At 37.5% G+C, this 25,616-nt stretch overlaps 1 protein-coding gene across 20 annotated transcripts in view; it reads left to right on the top strand.

Moving 5' to 3' along the window:
- RAPGEF2 (Rap guanine nucleotide exchange factor 2) overlaps positions 1 to 22,459 on the top strand; it is a 214,743-nt gene extending 192,284 nt beyond the window's left edge. For 10 of the 20 annotated variants that reach the window (XM_019733141.3, XM_019733140.3, XM_088792553.1 and 7 more), the window contains 14 exons: positions 4,011 to 4,168; positions 4,797 to 5,037; positions 6,225 to 6,608; positions 8,071 to 8,282; positions 8,373 to 8,496; positions 9,133 to 9,156; positions 10,185 to 10,408; positions 11,953 to 12,159; positions 13,783 to 13,935; positions 14,721 to 14,843; positions 16,058 to 16,283; positions 16,808 to 17,367; positions 19,160 to 19,465; positions 20,412 to 22,459. In XM_019733141.3, the coding sequence (XP_019588700.3) occupies positions 4,011 to 4,168; positions 4,797 to 5,037; positions 6,225 to 6,608; positions 8,071 to 8,282; positions 8,373 to 8,496; positions 9,133 to 9,156; positions 10,185 to 10,408; positions 11,953 to 12,159; positions 13,783 to 13,935; positions 14,721 to 14,843; positions 16,058 to 16,283; positions 16,808 to 17,367; positions 19,160 to 19,465; positions 20,412 to 20,437 (2,968 nt within the window). In that variant the 3' untranslated portion in view covers positions 20,438 to 22,459. The remainder of the gene's footprint in view (positions 1 to 4,010; positions 4,169 to 4,796; positions 5,038 to 6,224; positions 6,609 to 8,070; positions 8,283 to 8,372; positions 8,497 to 9,132; positions 9,157 to 10,184; positions 10,409 to 11,952; positions 12,160 to 13,782; positions 13,936 to 14,720; positions 14,844 to 16,057; positions 16,284 to 16,807; positions 17,368 to 19,159; positions 19,466 to 20,411) is intronic. The other 10 variants (XM_019733145.3, XM_019733144.3, XM_088792557.1 and 7 more) reach the window with 4 other exon arrangements.
- Positions 22,460 to 25,616: the final 3,157 nt, after the last annotated feature.

The following is a 25,616-nucleotide window of genomic DNA, read 5'->3' as shown; positions in this document are numbered from 1 at the left end:
TCTAAAAAAATATTTTAAGCTTTCACAGCTGAGCTATCTTAGAAGCAATATTAAACAGTCACGTTTGTTTTAACCCCATTTGGGGGAATTTTTTGCCCATTCCATTCTTCATGAGAAATAGTTGAGCACTTCCTCATTTGAACTGTCGTTTTTCTTATTTAGACTTTTAAAATCTAATGCATGTTTGACCCTGTCGTCCCCATGATTTGGAGTTGTTTTTGCTGCTGTTTCTGGGTATCTTCTCTAACATTAGCTCCTGCTGTTTGCCAGCCAAATCCTTGCTTCTTCCTGTTGCTCCTATTCATCCTGCCATTCTCTTTTTTCCATTCTCTTCTGTTTTCAATTCTTTAACTGTTGCCAAGGTATCACCAACCAAGCACAGAACTCCTTTCCTTCCTCCCAACATGCTCAACAGTCAGAATGTCAGGTGTATTCCTGATTACTTCTTGGCTGTTTATTCAGGCCAGCAGCTCAAACGAGACAAAGTTGTAGGTGTCACACTTTTAGCTTTGTTTGGTTGGTTGGTTATTTATTTATTTTAGCTCCTTTTGAGTCTAGAGGTATTTTATAGACTTCAGTTACCATCAGCCAGTTTTTTTAAATAACATGGGTACACCAAATTCATTTATTGTGTTCTTCAAACTACGATGGTAAGGGAGATAGCTTGAAAACATATAGATTATTTTCTTTCCTTGATAACATAAGCAGGCAATCAGTAGACAAAGACATTCAGGGCTATGTCAAACATTTCTTTTTATAAATTTTTTTTCATATACAATTTTCACCCACAAATTAAAGAGAGATGTGGTCTAGAATATACTATTGATGGGTTTCGTGTCAAACTTATGTTGTCCCCACTGAACTATAATGGTTGGTGGGTTTGTATCAGCTAGAAAAGATGTCTACAGCAAAGTCCCTAAGGATAAGCAATGAGTATGGTGGTTTTATTTACAGGTTTGAATGTTTATATTGAGCTAGTCTAAGGGACCATGAATTAGATCGGCTGGTATTACAGAAAATTGGAATTGATTTTTAAAACAATTCTTCTTAATAAAAAACAAAACAAAAATTATTTTTAAGTAGATTTTAAAAATCACTTAAATGTAGAATTATTATTAGCACAATAACAACAACAAAAATTTTAGAGTTATATTTGACCATGAGTTAAATATGAACCTTAAAAAAAAACACGAAAGTCAGCATGGCCCTGGCAAGTACTAATAGAACTGGAACGCGTAAGAACTGTGACATAATCCATTCATAGTACAGGATGTTGGCAAGGAATATAACATGAGACTACTACATACGATTTTGTTCTGTGTGCATTTAGAAAGATATTTAAAAGCTAGAGAAGGGAAAAGAAACATAATATTTAGATGTGTTGATTTTAAAACACTGAATTTAAAACACCTTGTTTATAATTAGGAAAATGTGTGACATTTATGTACTTTATGAAAATTGTTTGAAATAATTCATATATGCAGTGCAATTCAAATTAAAAAATAATTATATTTTGGGTGTGGCCAGTTAGCTCAGTTGGTTAGAGCACAGTGCTCTTAATAACAAGGTTGTCGGTTCGATCCCCACATGGGCCACTGTGAGCTGCGCCCTCCACAACTAGATTGAAACAACTACTTGACTTGGAGCTGATGGGTTCTGGAAAAACACACTTAAATCAATAAAAAAGTTCAAAAAAATAATAATTATATTTAAAAGTGGGCTCAGTAAACTGTAGAATCTATTCTTTGGTATGATAGATTTGATTTAATAAATTTACTAAGACTTCTCAGAAATCAGCAAGTGTTTATGAAGACTTTTTTTTTTTTACAAAGTCACTAAACTATTCAATCAGAGAAATCTTCTAGAATACTCTCGAACATTATCAGTTTTACAGAAGCTAAGATGCTGAATGATGGGAAATCGGCAAGGGTAGGCCTGATAGAGTGATGTGAATAGAGGAGGGAGAAAATGGGTGAGGCAAGAGGATTGTAGAATTCAGATCTAGTTGTCAGGTAAGTAGGGAGAGACTGATGACCCAGAGAAAAGAGGGATTAAGTCAATAGACTATAAAATCAACAAAGGCCAATAAACAATTTTAGTAACAATGAGAGAGTTGGAGAGGTCAAACAGTAAGCGGATGTATTCAGAGATGGAAATTTCTGAATTAAGTCTTCATTATAAAGTAATTTCAATCCAAGAGTGTCTCCATGTCTGTGGATAACAGAGATAGTGGCCAGAGCAGAGAATTAGATCATGTTAGGTGTTAAAATGTTGTAGAGAAACATTTCTTAAGAAGGCAGCTCTTTTTGGGTGTGCCTGGAGTATACTAGCATTGATGGTCGTTTGTGCCAGGAGTGGCCCGAGCAGTTACTGTTTCCCCAAAAATAAGACCTAGCTGGACAATAAGCTCTAATTTGTCTTTTGGATCAAAAATTACTGTAAGACCCAGTGTTATGTTATGTTATGTTATATTTTATTATACCTGGTCTTATTATAAGACCGGGTTTTATATTAATTTTTGCTCCAGAACACACGTTGAGCTGATTGTCCGGGTAGGTCTTTTCGGGGAAACACGGTACATCTTTGACCTGAGCCCATAGTAGTCTCATGTCATGAACTACATCTAATATTTTTGGCAGTAAAGACTGGTTTATATGGTTGAAAAATAAAATTCTAATAATGTGAAGGTTTTAATGTTTCACAGGACGTTAATACTTTTAGTCTTTCTTTATATGCATGCCTGTGCGAGTGTGTGCTTAAATGGAATTTTTTTCTTTTTTTGTCATGGACTTACCTGTAAATTTGGAAGCATTTATACTAAAATCTTTAATTTTTGTTTTGACTTTAAAAGAAAACTCTTGTCCTTGCTTTTTTCTTTTATAATTTCCATTTCCCCAAAAAATAAAGAGAAAGGATGCTGCTAGATCTCTTTTTACCATAGCCATTAAAAATAGTTGGAATTATCATCAAACTCTAATGTCTGAAAAACTAACTGGCGCTAAATGCCTTAATTTTATTTATGACACCTTGGTTTACATTCCAACCTGAGTATAATTTTCTTTCCTCTTGTTTCAAGGTATTTATAGAAACTAGACAGAATTCTAACCATTTGCTTATGATCTAGTTGTTTTGTGGGTGTACATGCATATTGTTCTAATTTGATGTTTTGTTTTGGAAACCGTTGACCCTTCAAATCTGGAAATAAGTTTTAATATATTATTCAATCATGTTTCAAGAGTTGTCCACAGTAACAGGCTTTTTATAAATGGAAATGAGTTTGTAACTACCCATAATATGCAGTATTTTTCTGGGAACTTAAATGTATAACTAGAAATTTTGAGTAGAGAATTAAAAGTGAAAGTGAGTCATTGGATTTCCATTGCCTCTTCTTTAATGCTAAGAAATGTCACCGTGCATCACTGATTTTTATGCTCTGTATAATTAAGAAATAATGTCTGTGTCAGGGTTTATTTGCATTTGACTCCATAGTGATTTCATTTATTTTTCTGAAATATTGGAGAATGAAATTGGGAGTTTGGATTTTTTTTTCCACTATTCGTTTTCTCAATTTCTTCAGTTCTCAAAGATCAGATTATAAAAGAATTTATCATTGTGATGCAGAAGCCATCCATTCAATTCAACAAAATGCATTCTTTTTTTCTTTAATGTGCTTTTTCTTAAATCTATTTCCATCAGTAACTAGAGCTTATCCTTTCTTGGATATATTTCTGTATGGAGAAACTACTAATATTTGTTATGGTTTGTCTTGTTAAAAAGACATAGGTTTCAGAGAAACATACTGTACATTTACAAAACAGCAAAATAAATTGAGTTGGATACACTTAAGCAATAATTGCTTTTGCAATTTTTAACCAAATTTATTAATGATATTTTTGCGTTAACTGCGAGTTTTATGAAATTGGGTTTGTTTATGGTCTGTGTCTATTATAAATGGATGAGTTGAAACTTTTTAACTTGTTGATTATTTTCTAATTTTCTTCTTTGTTCAGTGATATTGGGATTGGTCAGTCTCAAGATGACAGCATAGTAGGACTAAGGCAGACAAAGCACATCCCGACTGCATTGCCCGTCAGTGGAACCTTATCATCCAGTAATCCTGATTTATTGCAGTCTCATCATCGCATTTTAGACTTCAGCACCACCCCTGGTGAGCATTACCCATCCTCCTTTTGTTTTATCTTCATAATCCTTCTCCTGTGACTCAATGGTAATGCTGTAGCGTATCTCTCTTGGTTTGGCATGGATTAATCAGATGCTCAGAGTCAGGGCGGACCTTCCATTTCAAGCAGTTGGAACTCGTTCTTTTTTATTCTTGGGAATATTTTGAACTACTATAGGCAAGTCAATCTCCTGAACTTGCGTTCTCTTTTACAGAATGAGGATAACATACCATGCAGGCATTACTAGGTCATATTAAATAAACAGTAAAAGGCATATTTTAGGTCAGCTTAATGGGCTTTTCAATATAATAAAGATGAACTTTGGATTTACATTTTTCAGTTTTTGCTACTAACCCAACGATCTTGTGGGCCACTGGTGTGTGTCGATGTGTTTGCCTTTGTCTGTAGCTCATTCAGTGATCTGTAGGGGAAAAGGTGTTCTTGTAACTCGTCAGTATGTTGACTGAATCTCTGGAAAAGAGCTGTATATAGTAAGGGAGAGGTAAAAGTTTAGTATTATCTTTTCTACAGAGGTTTTTTCCGATGACTGCACTTAACTGTATTCCCATATATTAAACTCCTTTCTGCTTAACGTATAGCTTTTCTTTCCTGCAGACTTGCCAGATCAAGTGCTAAGGGTTTTTAAGGCTGATCAGCAAAGCCGATATATCATGATCAGCAAGGACACCACAGCGAAGGAAGTGGTCATTCAGGCCATCAGGGAGTTTGCTGTGACTGCCACCCCCGATCAGTACTCACTCTGTGAGGTCTCTGTCACACCTGAGGGAGTGATCAAACAAAGAAGACTTCCAGATCAGCTTTCCAAACTTGCCGATAGGATACAGCTCAGTGGAAGGTATACAAAACCTATCTTTTTGGATTTGTTTACCACCCCCCGCCCCCGCTTTCCTGTTTCAAGCCCACATCAAGGTCTAAGAGATGAACATTTTCAAAGGGTTTTTTAAATGAGTGAGTAACCCTGCAGATTGAGGTTTTTCTCTCCTTCACCAAGAATTGCTTTATCACAGTAAATGCACACTGGAAATTTCGACCTTCACAAGGAACCTCTTAACTCTTTTGCTGCGATGCTTGGATGTGTTTTCCTGTGGCTTGCACTGTCCACATCAAAGATGTTTTGTATGCCATAGTTTGTAACGTTTTGTAATAATTTCGTTTCTGTCATCAATCCCATTAGATTCTAATTTATCTATACTTAAATCTAATTGATGTCACTTAGTATGGTTTGAGTATTTTTTGCTAAAATTCAACATAATGGTAAATTTATTACCATACAACAAAAATTTAAAATATATATATATATATAATGTCATTTATGTACAAAGCAGCTCAAAATGTTATTAAATGCATAAAATAGTCAAAATATCAAGTTTTTATTTATTGTGGATTTTTGACACATTTTGGAAAAAAAAACAAAAAAACTTGAAATCAATGCAGTGAAAGAGTTAAGAACTTGTTCAAAACAAGGGTTCTGTGACCTGAATGTTTTTAGTGCCCCCTCAATGTGCCAGCATTCACTTCTCAGGCTTGCTTGTTAGGACACCGGGCAGGCAGAATGGGAGCGAAAGCCTCGTGTAAAGTCACATTGGATTGTTCCAACTTGAACCCATCAATAGTCACAGATTCTCTCTGGGAAAAGGAGAATGATGACCTGTGTCTGATCTCTCCTGCTTCCTCCTCAGAGCCTAGTTCCTTATTTAAACTGAAAATTTTAACGTAGCTATTTTCTGTCATTTTTAACAACAAAAAAGTGAAGTATCAAGAAAACAGGGAAGGACAGGAGAAAAAGGAATTACAACTGGTATACGTAAAATTCCATGTGATGTGTTAGTTTCCATCAGTGACTTCTGGATAGGTGGTTCTGTGATCTGGTGTCGAACTTAGTAGCTGCATTCTCGGTAGTCAAAAAATTCTTCCATCCTTGGATTCACTGTTCTCTCAAACATTCTATAAAAAGTAGCATTCTTCTTTCTAGGAATATCATGAGACTCGCTTAGGCTTTGAATTCTGTGGGGTTTTTTTTAGATATTACTTGAAAAACAACATGGAAACAGAAACCCTTTGTTCAGATGAAGATGCTCAGGAGTTGTTGAGAGAGAGTCAGATTTCTCTACTGCAGCTCAGCACTGTTGAAGTTGCCACTCAGCTCTCAATGCGCAATTTTGAACTCTTCCGCAACATCGAACCTACTGAATATATAGATGATTTATTTAAACTCAAATCAAAAACCAGCTGTGCCAACCTGAAGAAATTTGAAGAAGTCATTAACCAGGAAACGTTCTGGGTAGCATCTGAAATTCTGAGAGAGACGAACCAGCTGAAGAGGATGAAGATCATTAAGCATTTCATCAAGATAGCACTGCACTGCAGGGAATGCAAGAATTTTAACTCAATGTTTGCAATCATCAGGTAAGAGCATATTTGTGTTAAGATGCAGTTCATTTTACAGGTTAAAAAATGTGTTCCAATCCAGGAACACCATATAATTTGTGTAAGTGTGTATCGTCGTTTTTAATTGAATCCTATTAAACAATTCTTCTTCTCTGAATCCCAATCTAATCTTTAACTTAAAATCTCTTGTATGCTGATTTGGAGCCCAGAAAAATTTATAGTCAACCACTTTTTTTTTTTTTTTAAGCTCTATTACCTTGGACAAATTATTTGAACTTCTCTGACCATCAGTTTATTACTCTTTAAAATAACAATATGCCAGAGTTATATTGTTAAAACTCTGTAGATTAAAGTAGGTTAAATGATATATAGTAGTCCCCCTTACCCATGGGGTATACGTTCCAAGACTCCCAATGGATGCCTGAAACCACAGATGGTACCGAACCCTAATATATACTATGCTGTTTCTTATACATACATACCTATGATAAAGTTTAATTTAAAATTAGGCACAGTAAGAAATTGACAACAACTAATAATAAAATAGAACAATTATAACAATATACTGTAATAAAAGTTAGTGAATGGCTTTGGGGCCATTTTTAAGTAAAGTAAGTTACTTGAACACAAACACTGCAACACTGTGACGAACCTACGTGGCTACTAAGTGACTAATGGGTGAGGAGCGCATACCGCACAGACACACTGGAGAAAGGGGTAATTCACGTCCCAGAGCAATGGTGTGGGAAGACGTGAGATTTATCATTCTACTCAGAATGGCACACTATGAATTGTTTATTTTCTGGAATTTCCCATTGACTATTTTCGTACTGGAGTTGACTGCAAGTAACTGAAACCACAGAAAGTGGAACCATGGATAAGGGGGAACCACTGTAATGAGTGTGGGGTTCCATCAGCCAGCACAAAGAAGATGCCCAGTAAATGTTAATTTTCTTCCCTTGTAAGCTCTTAGATTATGGCTGGAAGGAAATATAAGCTGAAACGATGAGCTAAATTGATGTTGATGGTGATTATTAAATTGGTCATTTCCTCTGTCTAGGAGTTTGATTATATTCTCATTACTATTATGACTTTTGTTTTATTTTATTACTATAAAATATTTGGCCAGGCTGCTATGTGCCAAGCACCACTCTATGTATGGAGACAAAGCAACGAAACGCTCATGATACTTACATTCTAGTGGTTTTGGTCGTAGTAAACAAATTGGGAGAGTATAACGGGAAGAAGAGTAAAACTAAAACCTCTTGATCCTGACCCTACTTCCATCTTCCATTGTTGTTCCCTAGAATTATTAATATAATAGTTTCTTTTGACTCTTTCTGTAAATTTCTTTTGACTCTATGCAGCATATACACAGGTGTTAATATGTTAATCAATCTACAATGTACTATTTTACTTCCCTCATTTCATAAGGTTGAGTCATTTAATTTTATATCATTTTTCCATTTTTTCCTCTCAGTGGCCTAAACCTGGCACCAGTAGCAAGGTTGCGAACCACCTGGGAAAAACTTCCCAATAAATACGAAAAGCTATTTCAAGATCTCCAAGACCTGTTTGATCCTTCCAGAAACATGGCAAAATATCGCAATGTCCTCAATAGTCAAAACTTACAACCTCCCATAATCCCTTTATTCCCCGTTATCAAGAAGGATCTCACATTCCTTCACGAAGGTAAATATAAAGGAGAGGATTTCTACCTTCACTTGTGGAAACATAAAATAAGTGCCACATGAAACCCTTTTTCTTCTTTGCCAATTATAGGAAATGACTCAAAAGTTGATGGGCTGGTCAATTTTGAGAAGCTAAGGATGATCGCAAAAGAAATTCGTCATGTTGGCCGAATGGCTTCAGTTAACATGGACCCTGCCCTCATGTTCAGGACTCGGTGAGTGTGTCCTCTTCAGTAGCACATATGGGTTTAGAGAAGGTTGAGTTTAAAGCTTCCTAATAAATTAGAGAGTTGTGGATGTTTATATATGTAGCATGGCAGAAATTGTGTTAGGTCATACAGAGAATCTCCATTGAGCTCTAATTTGGAATAAATGTCTTATTCTGCATCAAGAGCACCGTTAACTGTCACCGAAAACAGTTTGTCCTTCAGACATTTGTCCTTCACTTAACATGAGGCACAATTATTTGTTCCTTATTTTTCAGAACACTGACTTGTAGAGCTAAAACCCATAATTGGTGGTATGAACTAAAATATGTAAATAACCCAAACGGTATTTTTTCAATATGCACACAATGGATTTAGCTATCAGTATAGTAAAAAATGGTCAGTCCAGTGAAGGAGAAAATAGGAGTCAGTCTTTTAGAACAACAAAAAAAAGTAAATGTATTTGTCTTTTGAGCCACATAAATATTTCTGGTAAAGTTGTGTGTGTGAGGTGATTATGCAGTTTAATGTTTGTGGGCTTCTTGTACTGCTTATCCAAAAGTCTAGTCCTTTCTTTCTGAGCTTGTGATCTTTCTGTCTCTCTTTCTACACCCATGCTTCAATCTCCATGGCTCTCACTTACAGGAAGAAGAAATGGAGGAGTTTAGGGTAAGTGCTGGAGACGTTGCAGACCCACACACAGTTCTTATTCTGCTCATTGCATTGTTTTCTTACCTGCTATGTTTTCTGAAGCTTTGCATTTTTGCATTTTTTTTCTTAACCCTCTTGCTCTAGCAGAATTTCAGTTGACAAACTGACTTCAAGTTTAATCTGTTGGGGCTTTTGCTTTTGAGGTCATGATCCATGAGAGCTGTGAAATGATTGATGATTGGTCTGGGGACCTGTAGGTCAGGCATGCTTCTCAGCTTTCAGAAAGATTTTATTTTAATAATATTTCTGTGTTTTAAAATGAGAAAAGCCTAAAGTGGGGTGAGGGGAGGAAGGAAAATTGTGCAATTTAAATACGATTGCACAGATATTTGAGAAGTCAATATAAATGTAATGTAAAAGGTGTGCCCCTAGGTGTTAAAACGAAATTTTTTACAGCTCAACTAACTACTGTTTTCATTCTATAAACCAATTCTTTTTGAAAATAATTCTTAACAATTCATGTGCTAGTTTCTATACATAAATGTTTACATTTGCATGTCCATTTTATTAACAGTTTGACCATATTACTTTAGAAACTCACTACATTTAACCCAAGGAATAAGAAAACAATTGTAAACATTGTAGCTATTTTTTTTTAATCTGTGTAAAACATCCTCTTTTGGAGAAGTAAATTTAATGTAAGTCCTAATTGTAACTGTATTCTTGCATGAGCTTTTATGTATAATTACTATTATTTGCTGGCTTCTGTGAGAGGGGACTGCCTTGAATGCTCTATAGATGTGAAAAGTAAAATTTCCTAGTTAGAGCAGAACAGATGCCAGACATATATAGGTATGTATGTAGGATTCTTTTTTAACTTTAAGAAAATTGCATTATTCTATATTACTTTGTGTAGCAGTTTACTTACCAGAATGAAGCATGTGACGTTTTGAACATAGAATATTTATATAAGTCTTGGCACGTTTCAAATGCAGTAATCCCATGCTAGAGTGAGCTGCATATCTATCTACCTTTCCATCTTCCAGGTCTCTCAGCCAGGGTAGTACAAATGCAACAGTGCTAGATGTTGCTCAGACAGGTGGTCATAAAAAGCGGGTACGCCGTAGTTCCTTTCTCAATGCCAAAAAGCTTTATGAAGATGCCCAAATGGCTCGGAAAGTGAAGCAGTACCTGTCCAATTTGGAGCTAGAAATGGATGAGGAGAGTCTTCAGACGTTATCACTGCAGTGTGAGCCGGCAACCAACACATGTGAGTCTTTCCTTACGGCGGCTGCAGAATCTGATGGGAATGCAGACCTGTTTCCTAGACAGTGGTGCGGGCGGTGACAAAACACGGCTTAGCACAGAGGGGGAATAACATCTTGAGACCCACCAGCTTTCCCCTTGAAGAGGGCTGTTGAAGACCATGCAGCCCTGTCCGAGGCTAGGCCTCATGTGCAGCTGGGCGAGTGTGGGGAGGATGGCACCGCAGACTTATTTAGGATGACTTTGGTGTTGGTTTCGTCCCCACACAGCCCGTAGGCAGGCAGAGGACACCTAGGTGGATGCAGCTCCCATTCATATCCCTACTTGTTTCACACAGATACTTGCAAAGTAATGGGCCAGCTGAGAGGGGTGAGGCGTCCACCAGGTCAGAGCAGCACAGAACTAGGTGTACTGACTGCCTGTCATTCCCTCAGCCCAGACAGCACCCCGTATGCAGTGCGTCCGCCACGTAAAGCAGTACTTCTGCCACACGGGGAACCACAGCTCAGCCTAATATGTAGCTTCCCAGACTTTAAACATTTGGCCAGGCTAGAAATGGGGGCAGTTTTCTCTTTATTGCATCTGAATCTGTAAGACAGGGGTATTTTCCATTTAGGACACAATTTGGGTCTTTTATATGTAGAATGTAATGTTAGATAGATGACTGGAGGAAACTCAAGTTATTTAGAGTTATCCAGGACACGGTAAAGGCTCTTGTGTCATGATGAAGAAGAGCTTGTCCTCTGAAGTCAGATTGGTCTGAGTTCCAGTCCTGTTTGTTCGTTATCCTAGCAGTGTCACCTTAGGCAAGGTACTTGAGCTCCCAAATCCTTAGCTTCTTTATGTGTAAAATAGAGGAAGTATGCATATGTCACTGAGTTGATTTTAACACTGATATGCTATATATACAGCATTTAATTGTCCTAGTCAATTGATTTGCCTTCTCTCTGCCATGGAATTATACACTCAGTGTAATACTCAAGTAGTATTGGCTGTATTAGGTAGTATTAGAGCTAAATTAGATAATTCTACCTCATAGGACACAGAATTTGATACTAAAAAGATTGCAGTTAATACCATTTATTAAATAAAAACTAAGCTCATATATGTCAAGGAATTTTGGACACCATTTTAGAAAAATAATTCCTAACAATTTTCCTTTGTAGTTTTTAATCATATACTTGTGGGTTTCATATATATATATATATGTATATATATATATGTATATATATTTACACATAATATATCAAACTATGCACATTTTTCTGTTTTTATTTTTAATGTGGTATTTAATAGTATAATCATCTTCTGAGACAGCTAGTTTAATGAAGTAAATATCTGTGTCCTGTCACGCCTTGAATATTTTCGGTCACGAGGGTTCACCTCCTGCCCCCATCCCTGTCCTTTGTGTAGGCAACAGGAACAAGGAGAAACGTTGTATGTAGTATTCTTACTGCAGAAAACGTGCGTGGGGAGCTAAAAGGATCTGGTATGTAGCTACTAACGTCTTACATTTCTTGTTCTATTTTCAAACCAAACCGTGATCAGTACCGAAGAATCCTGGTGACAAAAAGCCTGTCAAAACCGAGACCTCCCCGGTGGCTCCAAGGGCAGGGTCACAGCAGAAAGCGCAGTCGCAGCCGCAGCCTTCACAACCGCAGCCACCCCATAGAGTCAGCCAAGGGCTGCAGGTTCCTGCCGTGTCCCTTTATCCTTCACGAAAGAAAGTGCCGGTGAAGGATCTCCCACCCTTTGGTAGGTGATTAAATTCACATCCTCTCTTGGTGCTATTTCCTGGTCATGCTTTTCAGATTAGGAAAAAATGCTTCGCTTGGATAAAATAACTTCATCTAATGTTCCCGAGTCTCCCCGCTGATTTGCTCCCTCTTAACAAAGCATTAATGTTCAGCAAGTTAACGTTGACTTTGCCGGTGGAAAGGACTGAACGTATAAAGCATCTCATTTAATCATGCTCATTTGTCATGGTGGGGGCTGGGGGGCATGAAATGGAGGGGATGATGCTTTTCTGTATTTAATTTTAAATGAGTACAGAAATTGCTTTGTCCATGTACATTATTTAAAGTAGTTTTACCTTATGATCAATGAATTACTGGGATTTAGGCAGACTATTTTTAAGTGAAATGATTTGTCTGGAGGTGAATTCTTATTTATTGAATCCCTGATACTGTAACTTGGGGTGGGGTGTGGTGAGGGTCATACAATTAATTCCTGGATGTTAAGGAGCCAAACCATGCGTCATCCTTTCTGTTAAAAGTAATAGATCTCCTAGTTTTGTTTCTTTGTGTAAATGATAAAACAAAATTATTTTTCATAAAAGGTACTGGTGTTTTTCTACCTATATGTGAAAGGAAACACTGTTACTAAAAGGAAAGAAATTTTTTAAAAAACTGGTAGCAAAGAGTTTATTTAGATAAAATAGTGTATTGATAACTAAGGTAGTTCCTGCCCAGTTACACCCGGTCCTTATGATTTGAGCCAGAGTTTTATAGTACATCCTTCATATACTCTATCTTTGCTGGTTCCTACTGATCAGCAAGTGTCCCATTTGTTGGGCCTAAAGGAAAAGAGAAAACAATACCTTTACTTGACATTTCCCCTTTCAAATATTTGTGTTGCTCCCCCATCACAAAGAAACTGAATAGCATGTTTCTTGACCACTATGTCCCATGCAGTCTGACTTCTGTTTCCTCTTCTACACTGAACATCTTATATCAAAGTTACTTAGTCTTTCTTTTAGCAAAATGCAGCCTATTAGCCCAAACGTAGATACTATATAAAACTATCTCCCACTTTCCCAGAGAGAATATCTCTCAAAATATTTTTAGGACTTTATAAATGAGGATGTAATACTCATGATCATGTGCCTTCTTATGATAATTAAAAACAAACATTTAAAGTCACGTAATATAAAATATTAATTCAGAGATGCTGAGTACTCTGGCAGATATCAGTCAGAAACAAATTGCAGGTATCTTGTGTCTTCTATAAGCTTACTGTCTATACCAGGGGTGTCCAAACTGTGGCCCGCGGGCCAACTGCGGCCCACAATCCATTTTTTATTGGCCCGCAGCAAATTCCAAAAATATATTTAGTTTACTTAAATAAACCAGGTGAGGCAATACGGACGTCGAGTGAGTGGCCTGGCTGTTTGTGTATTTTACCGCATATGGCCCTTGGCGAAAAACATTGAAAAAAGTTTGGACACCCCTGGTCTATACTGTGAAGAGTACAAATTGTAAATGCATTGAAACTAAATGTAATATTAAATCTTAATACAAAAAAAAGTTTTTTAGTTATTAATGCTATTTCTTTTCAGTCTTGAAAATACACATTTAAGTTATTTTCTTTCTCTTATAGGCATAAACTCTCCACAAGCTTTAAAGAAAATTCTTTCTTTGTCTGAAGAAGGAAGTCTGGAGCGTCATAAGAAACAAGCAGAAGATACGATATCAAATGCGTCTTCACAGCTTTCTTCTCCTCCCACTTCTCCACAAAGTTCTCCAAGGAAAGGTAAAGCTAAATTACTTACTGTTTCCCTTTATAGCAATCTATATATTTCAGCTATAATAAATTGCAGAGTTACCTATTACATCATTTTTGATGTTACAGAGTCATTTAAAATGATCTAATATATAACAATCGATGTTTTTTTTTCCCTCTCAGTTTATAAATTTGGAAGAATTTTGGCATTTTTAAAATATTATACTTGTAGTAAATAGTGTTAAACTTATGAATGTATACGGCTTTTTAAAAAGTACCTTTAAGTTTTTTATTTATTGTAAGTGTGGAAATAATTATTTTTACTCTGAAAGCTGTTCTAACTAAATATGATAATACAACATCAGTTACAGAGTAGGGAGCTTTAGAAACATAAGAAAAACTAATACCTTCCTGATTTATTTTTTCATTGTATTAACATGGGTCTTGATTTACCTTTTTTGTTGCTACCTTGTTTTATTTTTAAAGAGATTAAATTTTAGGCATTCAAACTTTCCTCCCTATGTTGATACCTTCTTATAGTAAAATAGTAGATAATTTTCTGCCACTTAACCCTCCAGGTTACTTTCTTTTCCTGCCCTTTAATTGAATGGGTGTAAGCCAATGATGAATGCTAAGACAGTTTTCCCTAGAGGAAGGCCAAAAAGATTAATAAATTGTGAGATTTCACTGAAGCAACATATACCTCTTCTGTTTTACTTTTTAGATATTTCAGACACCTGCATTTTGTGTGGGTGTCGGTCTCTACTGTCCTTGTAAATGGATATATCTAAATTCTTCTCTCATCCTGTTGTCAGGTGGCAGTGGCAATCAACTGAGATCTTTTGGCTCCGGGCAATTGGACTTAACCAGTTCCTCCTCTTCTCTTGGAAGTGAGAACAGTAACAAGAATAACAATGCACCACGGACCTGTGGGATAGGTGGGGTTTATAGAACCAAAAACGGGGTGGGAAAGAGAGGAATCATCTCATTAGTTAAGGAAAATGGGAGAATTCCTCTAAATGTCAAGGGCTCCATCTGAGTGATTCTTTTCTCTAGAGATATTTTCTTGAGCAGACTGTTCAGGGAAGGCTTTAAATCTTGTCGGTCAGAACTTGTAGTATGGTTTATTAAAAGACACTTCATAGGTGAAGACATTAAATCTTATCAAGACCTGTGCAACCTTTAAAAAATAAATCAGGAATTAACAATTTACTAAAAGGATGGGGAAGTACTCTTTAGAGAGTAAATTAGCAACAATTAGGTGCTACAGATTTAACATTTTTATTAGGTAAGGTGCATTGAAAAATTTGCATTGCATATATATAATCATATAAAATCAATATTCTAACTAACATGAGATCCTTAGTAATGTAAAAAGAAAATGAGTACTAAGAAAGAAGATTTGGATGTTTTTTTCTTTAAAAATATCAAAATAAGCCTTTGCCTTTGTGATTTTCAAAATTATTTTTAGCAACAAAGGAGTTAAGGGTCCTTCAGGTCAAAAATGGATATCCGTTTAGACATTTTAAAATGATGGTCTAAGGAGAAAACAGATTTTGTAACATTACATCCTTCAAAACAAATGGCTTTTATACAATTTGTCCACTATATTATTAATGTTAGAAAAACCAAATGGCAGAAATCCAAAGATATTTTCTTCAGTTTTTATTTCTTATTCTTATATGTCCACTTAAAATTACAAGTATAATACATATTTCCAGTTGAATCATTCTGTGCCATAAAAACAGTTGGAAATGAGATTACTGACTTGGTTTGAGTTTGAAAGAAAATATTCTTTTAAATCTGATCACAGTTACTCTTCATCGTTTCTTTTCTATAAACTAATAATAGCACAATTTGTATTGAAGGTAGCTAAGAATAGTGGAGCAGTGCCATGATTTCTGCATCATTTCCTGGCTCGCCTAACAGTGTTTCCTTTTTTCCTCGCTAAACTTTCATTAAGCAAGTTAAGCTTCATTTGAGTAAATGATCTTTATCTCAGTTACCTGCTCTCCACAAGTAAAAGGTTTTTCCCCCCACTTCAATGGTGATACCTTTGGCCTTCATTTTGCTTTTGCTTCTATTTGGTAGACTTTGGTTATATGTGATAAACATATAGCATCTAATTAACATACTTGTATTTCCCATGCAGGCTATACGTTGGCTCCCAGTGGTACTGTGGATAATTTTTCAGATTCTGGTCACAGTGAAATTTCTTCACGATCCAGTATCGTCAGCAATTCTTCCTTCGACTCAGTGCCAGTCTCGCTGCATGACGAGAGGCGTCAGCGGCATTCTGTCAGCATCGTGGAAACAAACCTGGGTGTGGGCAGGACGGAAAGGCGGACCATGATTGAACCTGACCAGTACAGCTTAGGGTAGGTGCCTTTTCGTTAGTGTTCTTTTTCATTCTTTCTTCCATCTTTTAAGAATGAGTCCTTTTTTCTAGATGTATATTTCTATTTATTTTACACAGCGCCTAAGAACTTTTCTCCCATGCTATTTTTGTTGTGCTTGTCGAGTTCGGTGTATTCTTCTTGATGGGAGTACAGTGAGTTGTTCTGTGCTGAAGGCAGAGGGTGTCTTTAGGATGTACCTCGGTTCTTTTGTATGGACTGTCTGTGAAATAATCAGATTACATTGAGCCTTGTAAGGAACATGGTCCTTTAGTATAAGCAAGTAATTGGGGTTTTTCCCCCCTCTTTATTTTATGGTAATGACACGACAGGGTGAGAAAATTGGAAGTGGCAGAGTTGGCCACTAGAATGCAGTTCGGTGGTACTTTCATCCTTTCCCTGGGATGAAAGAAAGCCACCTTTCTAGGAAGAAGTATTTTGGTTTTATCATAGGTTTGTTAGTTAACAGTCTCGCTTTTTCCTTTTCATTTCTTTTGACCACTTAGGTCCTACGCACCAACGTCTGAGAGTCGGGGCTTATATGCCACAGCTACAGTAATCTCTTCTCCAAGCACAGAGGAGCTTTCCCAAGACCAGGGGGATCGGGCTTCACTCGATGCTGCCGACAGTGGCCGTGGGAGCTGGACCTCATGCTCAAGTGGTTCCCATGATAATATACAGACCATCCAGCACCAGAGAAGCTGGGAAACACTTCCGTTCGGGCACACTCACTTTGATTATTCAGGGGATCCTGCAAGTGGATGGGCCTCAAGCAGCCATATGGACCAAATTATGTTTTCTGATCATAGCACAAAATATAACAGGCAAAATCAAAGTAGAGAGAGTCTTGAACAAGCCCAATCCCGGGCAAGCTGGGCCTCTTCCACAGGCTACTGGGGAGAAGACTCAGAAGGTGACACAGGCACAATAAAGCGAAGGGGAGGGAAAGATGTTTCCATTGAAGCTGAAAGCAGCAGCATACCATCTGTGACCACAGAAGAAACCAAACCTGTTCCCATGCCTGCCCACATAGCTGTGACATCGACTACTGCAAAGGGACTTATCGGTAAGCTGATTGGAGACTTTGGCATGTCTGGCTCATGGCTTTCATCTAATTTATTTCAAAAGTAAAAATCATGTGTTTGTGGTTCTTTTCCTCATTTTGTCCTCTTCCCCCCTCACCCCATTGCTGTATAGGGCTTGAAATGAATAGTGGTTAAGAGCCCAGTTCTCTGGTCAGGTACATGTAAATACTTTCCAACATAGTATACATTCAATACATCTTAGCTATCAGGATCAGTAGGTTGTCATTATGGATATTTTCTGGTCTCGTATTGATCTTTTTAGCTGAAAATTATCGGGAAGGATGGACATTGTAGAAGAAGAATTTGTTTAGTTGAAACTTTGAAATATTTTATTATTCTATTTTGTTCCCCTGAATTGTACTTAAAACTTTATACTTTTCATATTTAACCATCTTCTGTTGATTTTTGTTACACAGAGAAATTGTTTCTGCGCTAAACAGATTTTCTCTGTACGTTATGGAACAAGGCAAAGAGTGCTCAGAGAAAACATAAAGCTTACATAGTAGTCAGGCAGCTTGGAGTTGCAATCACTGTTTTGCCACTTTCCTAGCTTTGTGGCCTTGAGCAAGGAATGGAACTATGTCTGTTTCCTCATCTGTAAAATGAGTTTAACAATTTCTACTAATACAGCTCAGCTGGTGTGAGGATTAGAGGAGTTCTCTGAGAAGCATTTAGAACAGCGCCCAGATAGTAACTGATTAAGTGTGTGATAGATGCTGTTGCTTTGCTACGCTGTCTGTTGTGAAGCTTCTCATGTCCCCTCAGTCCTACCAGGGTGTGTTTTCTATGGCGTATTTAACGTCTGTATAATTGAAGTGTGGGAACAAATTCAAGGAGATAGAGTGAGAAGTTCTGGAGTATAATCATTACAGACATCGCTTTGATTAGTAGGGAAATTGTAGTCATTTTACCATGTAAATAGTCATGGATGGGTGTCCAATTTAATATCCTTTCAAGATGAACAAGGAGATGACAGTTAATACCTATTCTTTGGTTGCAAATTTTAAAGCACTTTCTTTTAACCAGCTAATACTCAGACTTTTTTTACTGCAGAGGATAGAAGAATGATTTTTAGTTCCGAACGGTTCAGTCTAGAAACTTCAAGAAAATAAAACGTTGATTTTACTTACGTTTACAAATTTCATGTTCTAGGTCATGAACATTAATAAAAGGATTTTTTAAGAAAAATACATACCTTACATGTAGTTTTGGAGTTTTTAGATTTGCATTTTTTTTTAAACTACTTTTTCAAATTTATTTTGATTCACTGTTTTCTGAAGTGAGGCCCAAGACCGGAAGTAACGTGGAATTGATTCCTGCCTGATAAGGGTAAATGCCCAGCAAAGAGGGAATAGCCTGCCTTGTCCTTGGGGCTGGCGAGTATGCCACTTTTACCAGGCTAACTACTAGCATGCTCCGGGCATAGTACTGGGTACCTTTTATGATCTCCCTTTGCTTAATCTTTCCAGTAAACCCGAGGATTCTATGTTAACCTTATTACTATTTTATTAAGACAAGTAAGACAAGTGTTAAAAGTTTGTTTAAAATAATTTTCGCCACACCGAGAGACCTGTTGAGAATACTCGCTTCGGTTAGCATCCGTTCCCCCGCCTGTCATCCCCCACCTCTGTCCCAGACCACACAAAATCACATTTGCTATTACACTGTACGTGCTGTCGTAATGATTATTCGATAGGTTTGCAGGCACATGGCGTGGCATGAAATATTCTTCGACGGCATTTTTAACGGCTCGTTCATTTGTCTTCACTGCAGCGCGAAAGGAGGGCAGGTATCGAGAGCCCCCGCCCACCCCTCCAGGCTACATCGGAATCCCCATCACTGACTTCCCCGAAGGGGCTGCCCATCCAACGAGGAAACCTCCGGACTACAACGTGGCGCTGCAGCGATCGCGGATGGTCGCCCGCCCCGCCGACACGGCCGGGCCTGCCCCCGCGCAGCAGCCGCACACGCTTCCTGCGAGCGGCCGGCCGGGGAACAAGCCGCAGTGGCACAAACCCAACGAGTGCGACCCGCGCCTCACCCCCTATCAGTCTCAAGGGTTTTCCGCCGAGGAGGACGGTACATACGCCTTCTTAAAACCCTAACGTTAGATGTGTCCGCTCATGCTGCCTGTACGCTTGCCAAGGCGTTTCTGTTTTCTTAACACTGCCATCACCTGTGTCTCTAGCCATGTACTACACACAAAGAACGTTTTCTATGCAGAGTTCCAAATTTGGGGTTCAAGCTTTTGACTGCTTTCATTGTGTGAGTTGTTTGTGTTTGTGTGTTTGTTTTCTAAATGGCTTAAGAAATACCAGAGATTGCAGAAGTGGTCACTTGTCCTGGTGTGCAGGTGGCTGGATTTCTTTCCTAATTCTCAGAGCTCTGTGGAAATATTATAGTTGGACTTCTAATGAGGTCCAAGCGAAAGCCTGGTAGAGAAATACATTTCTCTATGACTTTTTTTTGCCTGCCTTTTATATACCTACCTGGCTACGCTAGAATGAGGATGAGGAGGGAGATATGCCCCCCACCCCTTTTCTTTTTTTAAGTTTCGATTTTTAACATGTTTTAGTACACAAATAATCATTACAAAAAAAAGAAAACACAAAAATGAAAATTACTTACAATCCTGCCACTGGGCAGATAACCACTATGAACATTTTGTACATATCCCAGACTTCTTCATGTGTATGTAACTCTATTATAAAAAATAAAAATCACATGCTGTTTTATATCTTTTTTCAATGAATTAACTTTCCAATCAATAAATACACAGTGTATCTATTTTTGTAGTGTATGTATATTTAAAGATATGCATCAGATATACTTTAGTTTTAAATTTTTTTTATTATTATTGATCGTTACCTAGAAAAGGAGACAGGGATTTTAAGTGAAGTATACTAAAAAGAATAGCCATGGTATGTTTTTATTTAGCACATCAGTGAACATATTCTGTCTAAGCACATGAAACGAATTCTTGCTCATTGATTTTCTTTTTTCCTCTCCTGGTTTGTGTTTGCAGAAGATGAACAAGTATCTGCTGTTTGAGGCACAGGCTTTTCTGGATCCAGCGTGAGCCACCTCCAAGGACAACACAGCATTGGAGCCTTGGAACTCACCTTCTGAGGATGGTGGACCAGTTTGCCTCCTTCCCTGCCTTAAAAGCAGCATGGGGCTTCTTCTCCCCTTCTTCCTTTCCCCTTTGCATGTGAAATACTGTGAAGAAATCGCCCTGGCACTTTTCAGACTTTGTTGCTTGAAATGCACAGCGCAGCAATCTTCACGTTCCCGCTGTTGCTGCCTGCCACGTCACAGTATCATTCCAAATTCCAAGATCATCACGACAAGATGATTCACTCTGGCTGCACTTCTCAAAGCCTGGAAGGATTTTTTTTAAATCTTCCTTTTCGATTTCCATCCAGTCCTAGCACTTGGTCTCATTGGGATGATGAGAAACGCTAGCCATTGAACTTCACGGGGCCTTTAACCCACCAAGGAAGATGAAGAAAAACAATGAAATCCTTTGAGTACAGTGCTTGTCCACTTGTTTACAATGTTCTCCCCCCCCCCTTTTTTTTTTTAAATGAGTTTAAAGATTGTGTTCAGAGAGTAAATGTTATATCCATTTAATGATTACAGTATTATTTTGAACCTTTAAGTAGGGTTGCCAGCCTGGGTTTCTAAAAAAAACCAAATATGCCGGACAGGGTGTGGTCACACCAAGAAGAGGGGAAGACCTGGCTTGCGACCCTGTCTTCCCATGTCCTTCTGGCCTCACCCGTGAAGTGCCCTAACTTGGAGAAGTATAAAATGTTAGCCAATTACTTAGATACCAAGACACCCCATCCACGCCTTCCCCAGTGGGTGGGGTTCTTCTATAAAACTGTTTGCACATGGCCAGGGGAGGGAACTAGGACTTTTGTGTCCTTTGTCTGAGCCTTATGGAGTGTAGGACAGTGTCACTTGAGGGCGTGTCCTGCTCCATTGAGATGGATGGCAAACCCCATTTTTTTTAAGTTATGTTTCTTTGATTTTTTTTGTTAATTTAGTTTTAGGGATTTTTTTTGTGTTTGTTTTTTAAAGAGAAACATTTATAACTGGATAGCATTGCAGTGAAAGCAGCTTGGGATGTTGAAGCTAATGCCAGCTGTTAATACTGCTCTTTCAAGACAGCCTCCCTTTATTGAATTGGCATTAGGGACTAAACAAGCCATTGACGTGATAAAAGATCAAAAACCTGGTTAGGTATGCCAGCCTTTGCAAGGTGGGTTAGTCACCAAAGACTAACCGCCAACTGGCGCTAAGTGGCTCTATGGACAGAGAAGGCCTAAGTGTAGCAACCACCTGCTCACAGCTGCTATTAACCCTATAATGACTGAAATGACCCCTCCACTCTATTTTTGTGTTGTTTTTGCACAGACTCCGGAAAAGTGAAGGCTGCCAATCCGAGTAGTACTCAAATGTGAGGAACTGCTGGTCTTGGATTTTTTTTCCATTAAATTCAGCTGATCATATTGATCAGTAGATAAACGTAAATAGCTTCAAATTTTAAAAGTCGAATTGCAGTGTTTTTTTCACTGTATCAAACAATGTCAGTGCTTTATTTAATAATTCTCTTCTGTATCATGGCATTTGTCTACTTGCTTATATATTACATTGTCAATTATGCATTTGTAATTTTACATGTAATATGCATTATTTGCCAGTTTTATTATATAGGCTATGGACCTCATGTGCATATAGAAAGACAGAAACCTAGCTCTACCACAAGTTGCACAAATGTTATCTAAGCATTAAGTAATTGTAGAACATAGGACTGCTAATCTCAGTTCGCTCTGTGATGTCAAGTGCAGAATGTACAATTAACTGGTGATTTCCTCATACTTTTGATACTACTTGTACCTGTATGTCTTTTAGAAAGACATTGGTGGAGTCTGTATCCCTTTTGTATTTTTAATACAATAATTGTACATATTGGTTATATTTTTGTTGAAGATGGTAGAAATGTACTATGTTTATGCTTCTACATCCAGTTTGTACAAGCTGGAAAATAAATAAATATAACATAAAGCCTTGTCTATATTCTTAATGAATCGTGCATGATTTTTATTATCAAAGTGTAATAAAGCCCTTGGGTCTCACAAAAAGATTAAGTCCTCAGGAGGCTGAGGAGACAGCCTACTTAGCCTGCAAACGGCCCAGTAGCCTAGTCTTTTGTGTAGCTTTCTGTTGATTCAGAGGAAAGAAATCAATATCGTTGATGTTAAACCAAACCATGTTCAGAAGTCACAGTGTTTCTTGAGACTCGGTGAAAAACGAAGATCAAATCACTGTATATTTACATGGCTTTTGTCTCTTCTCAACCCTTTTCCAATAAAAATCTCTGTGGGACACACTATTTTAATTCCCGGTGTACATACTGAGAAACAGGACTCCAGAGAACTTAAACTGACCTTCAAGACCATGGCCACTAAGTTAAGAGTACAATTTAGCTAATGATTTGAACCTTCTGATGCATACACAAAATGTCATTTTGATGTCTGTATGTCCTAATCTGTTGTAAGTCCGAATAATATTTCAGTCAATCAGAAGGTCGCTTATACTGAAAAAAGGTAAAAATCAGTTACGCAGCAACCTATTTAAGGACATTTTGAAATCAAGGACTCATTTCTTACTCTCAAGCAGGCATAAATGAAAGTACCATCCATCACTCACTGAGGAGCCTCAGAAGTCAGAGTGGAAGCACAGGCACCAAACATGAGGAAATGTGAGGAAGTCTGCAAAGGAGTCAGGAGTTGGCCCAACTTAAAAATCTTGCTGAGGCATTTGTGCTAGCTGTCTTGGTGAGTAAATTTTGAAATTCTGGCCATCAAAACAATCGGAGATTAAAAACAGTAGCTTCCCCCATACATTTTAAAAAATGAAGGTACTGTGTGTATGTATGTGTTACCATGTGCTCGCCTCTATGCTGTATTCGTTATAAAAACCCGTTACCCAGGGACACGCCTATCAAAACGGCAACCCATGCCCTATTTAATGCAATGCTCTATTTACGTTTCGGTCGTTCAATAGGTTCTGTCATCCAAAGTCTGTTTTGAAAAATACGAAGAATCTGATGTTTTGAAGAATATCCTCTTCATCATCACATTTTGTATTCTGCAAAAACGTAGGACAATGATAAATCAGCCATGATACCGATTGTTCCCACTTGGTTTGAGGTGATCTGTAAACAGCAAAAGACTTGTCTCTGCTTCAGGGTTTCAGGAAATACATGTTCATCAGGTGTATTAATAACAATGACAGAGTTTAATCTATGTCATGTTAAGAATAGAATTTTGTCAAGTTCTAGGAATGTTGTAGAGAGTGTTGGCGAACGTCTGATGCTTCCTCCCTAATCAGAAAGGCCAAACAGACCAAGTTCTGTTTTCATACAGGTTAGAGCCCTCCAAATAGTTCCTCAGCTTTAATCTATTTCCCTCTATTGTGGGGTATAGAGTTTATGCTCATCAGTGCTTTAATATATTTTGTGTCCAGTTCGCTGATAATACCCTTCAAAATGTTCTTTACTGATGCAAGCTGCTGAGAATGTGTGTATTAACACACTTGTTAGGTCTGTGTACTAATGTATTTCTTAGTGCATTATTACATTTGTATTTGTGCTGAAGAAAAATAGGAAGCTCTCTGAGTCCTTGAGTCCATGACGTTGTTCTCCTTTTAAAATAGCTTACTCAAAGAATAAAGGAAGTGCAGCAACTGGAGGGTCAAATTGTTGACTGGAGAGGCAAATGATTTTGTGGATATTCACTATGAATGTCAAGCAGAGGTTGAAAAGGGAAATAATGTAATGGAAATGAGTAAGGCAGACAGCAACAGAGTCGACATGACACTTTTAAGAAAGACCTTAAAATGAATGAGAATTTACCCAGTTGAAAATGAGACAAAACCATTCACTTGGAACTGAAAAATAATATGTAATTGCACTTTTTTCCAACATTTCGCATTTTAGTCAAATACAAGGCAAGCGCAATAAAGTTCCTACCTATGTTTGAAATTATACTTATTGCCCAGTTAGTTTTTACAGTGGCATGCCTACATAATAGGAAAATTTATAGAGGAGATCAAAACATTGCATGCAAGGTTAAAGAATCTTAGAAAAGGCTTTTTTTCATGGGCAATCAGGTCATAACAATTTTGATTATGAGAAAAACCATCTAAGCATAGAATAGAGTATCTGAAGCAAATTTAGAATCAAATGACCAGTTTTATAGAGGAGAAGAAATAGTGAAATGCATTCAGTCTAGAGTATTCAACACCTCAAAAATAAAAAGCTAGTTCCATTTCTTTTTTTTTTTTTTTTTTTTTTTTTTTTTGGTAGACAGTTTAATAAAATTTAAGGAACTTGTAATAATATTAACTATTTGACCTAAACCTGAGTAGTTGAAATGCAGTGTGGTCTGCTGGGAACCAATGACATAACAATATTTGAAGTTTTTCTTATGTAGGTTGGGACATTTCAAGTAAGACTACAAAATTGATTTAGGATCAAAATGTGTCACATGTAGCATGAAGTTAAAAGTGTGTACAATGCTTCCAAATTTGGTTTAGTAAGGTAATTTTATTCATATTGTGCACTTACTATGGTCCAGGCCCTTTTCTAGGTGCTGAATATTTGCAGATTTCACTGAAGTGATCCAAGGTGCGTTCAAATTTGGCAGCGTGTCTTCCATGTCTCAGGCCGTAGAGGGGAAACCTCACTGAGAGATCCTAAGGTAATAAACCAATATCTTTTGAAGCAGCCTTCATCATAGCTGGATCAGAGGAGATGCCTGGCCCATCAGTGGCCAATGAAAGTGGCCAGCAATCTTTAAGAGGCTCCTAGAAAGTGCACTGTCACCAGCAGTGAAAGTTCAACCAATTTGGACTCATCACTTTTTTTTCTTTTTTGAAATTTCTGTGCAAATACAAAAAAAAAAAACATAAGCTCTACTCAATAAAGTCAGTGTGCAGAAGCCATGAGACAAGCGATGAGTATAAACAAATGCAAATAAGAAGGGTTTATGAGGTCAGGAAAATGATTAATCAAATACAAGTAGTGTTGAAAGCTTAGTACAACAGACACCTGTTTCTCAGGAAGCAACCAAATGATACGGTGTCATATCTGAATAGATTTTCAGTTTCAGAACGACTCCCCACAGCTTGGCTCTGTGGAAGGTTCTTGTTCTTCCTG

The sequence above is a fragment of the Rhinolophus sinicus genome, chromosome 15 (genome assembly GCF_057876585.1).
Source record: "Rhinolophus sinicus isolate RSI-liver-muscle chromosome 15, RSI-T2T, whole genome shotgun sequence".
NCBI lineage: Eukaryota > Metazoa > Chordata > Mammalia > Chiroptera > Rhinolophidae > Rhinolophus > Rhinolophus sinicus.
The sequence above is the reverse complement of the archived record's forward strand: the minus strand, read 5'-3'. Positions and strand labels throughout refer to the sequence as shown.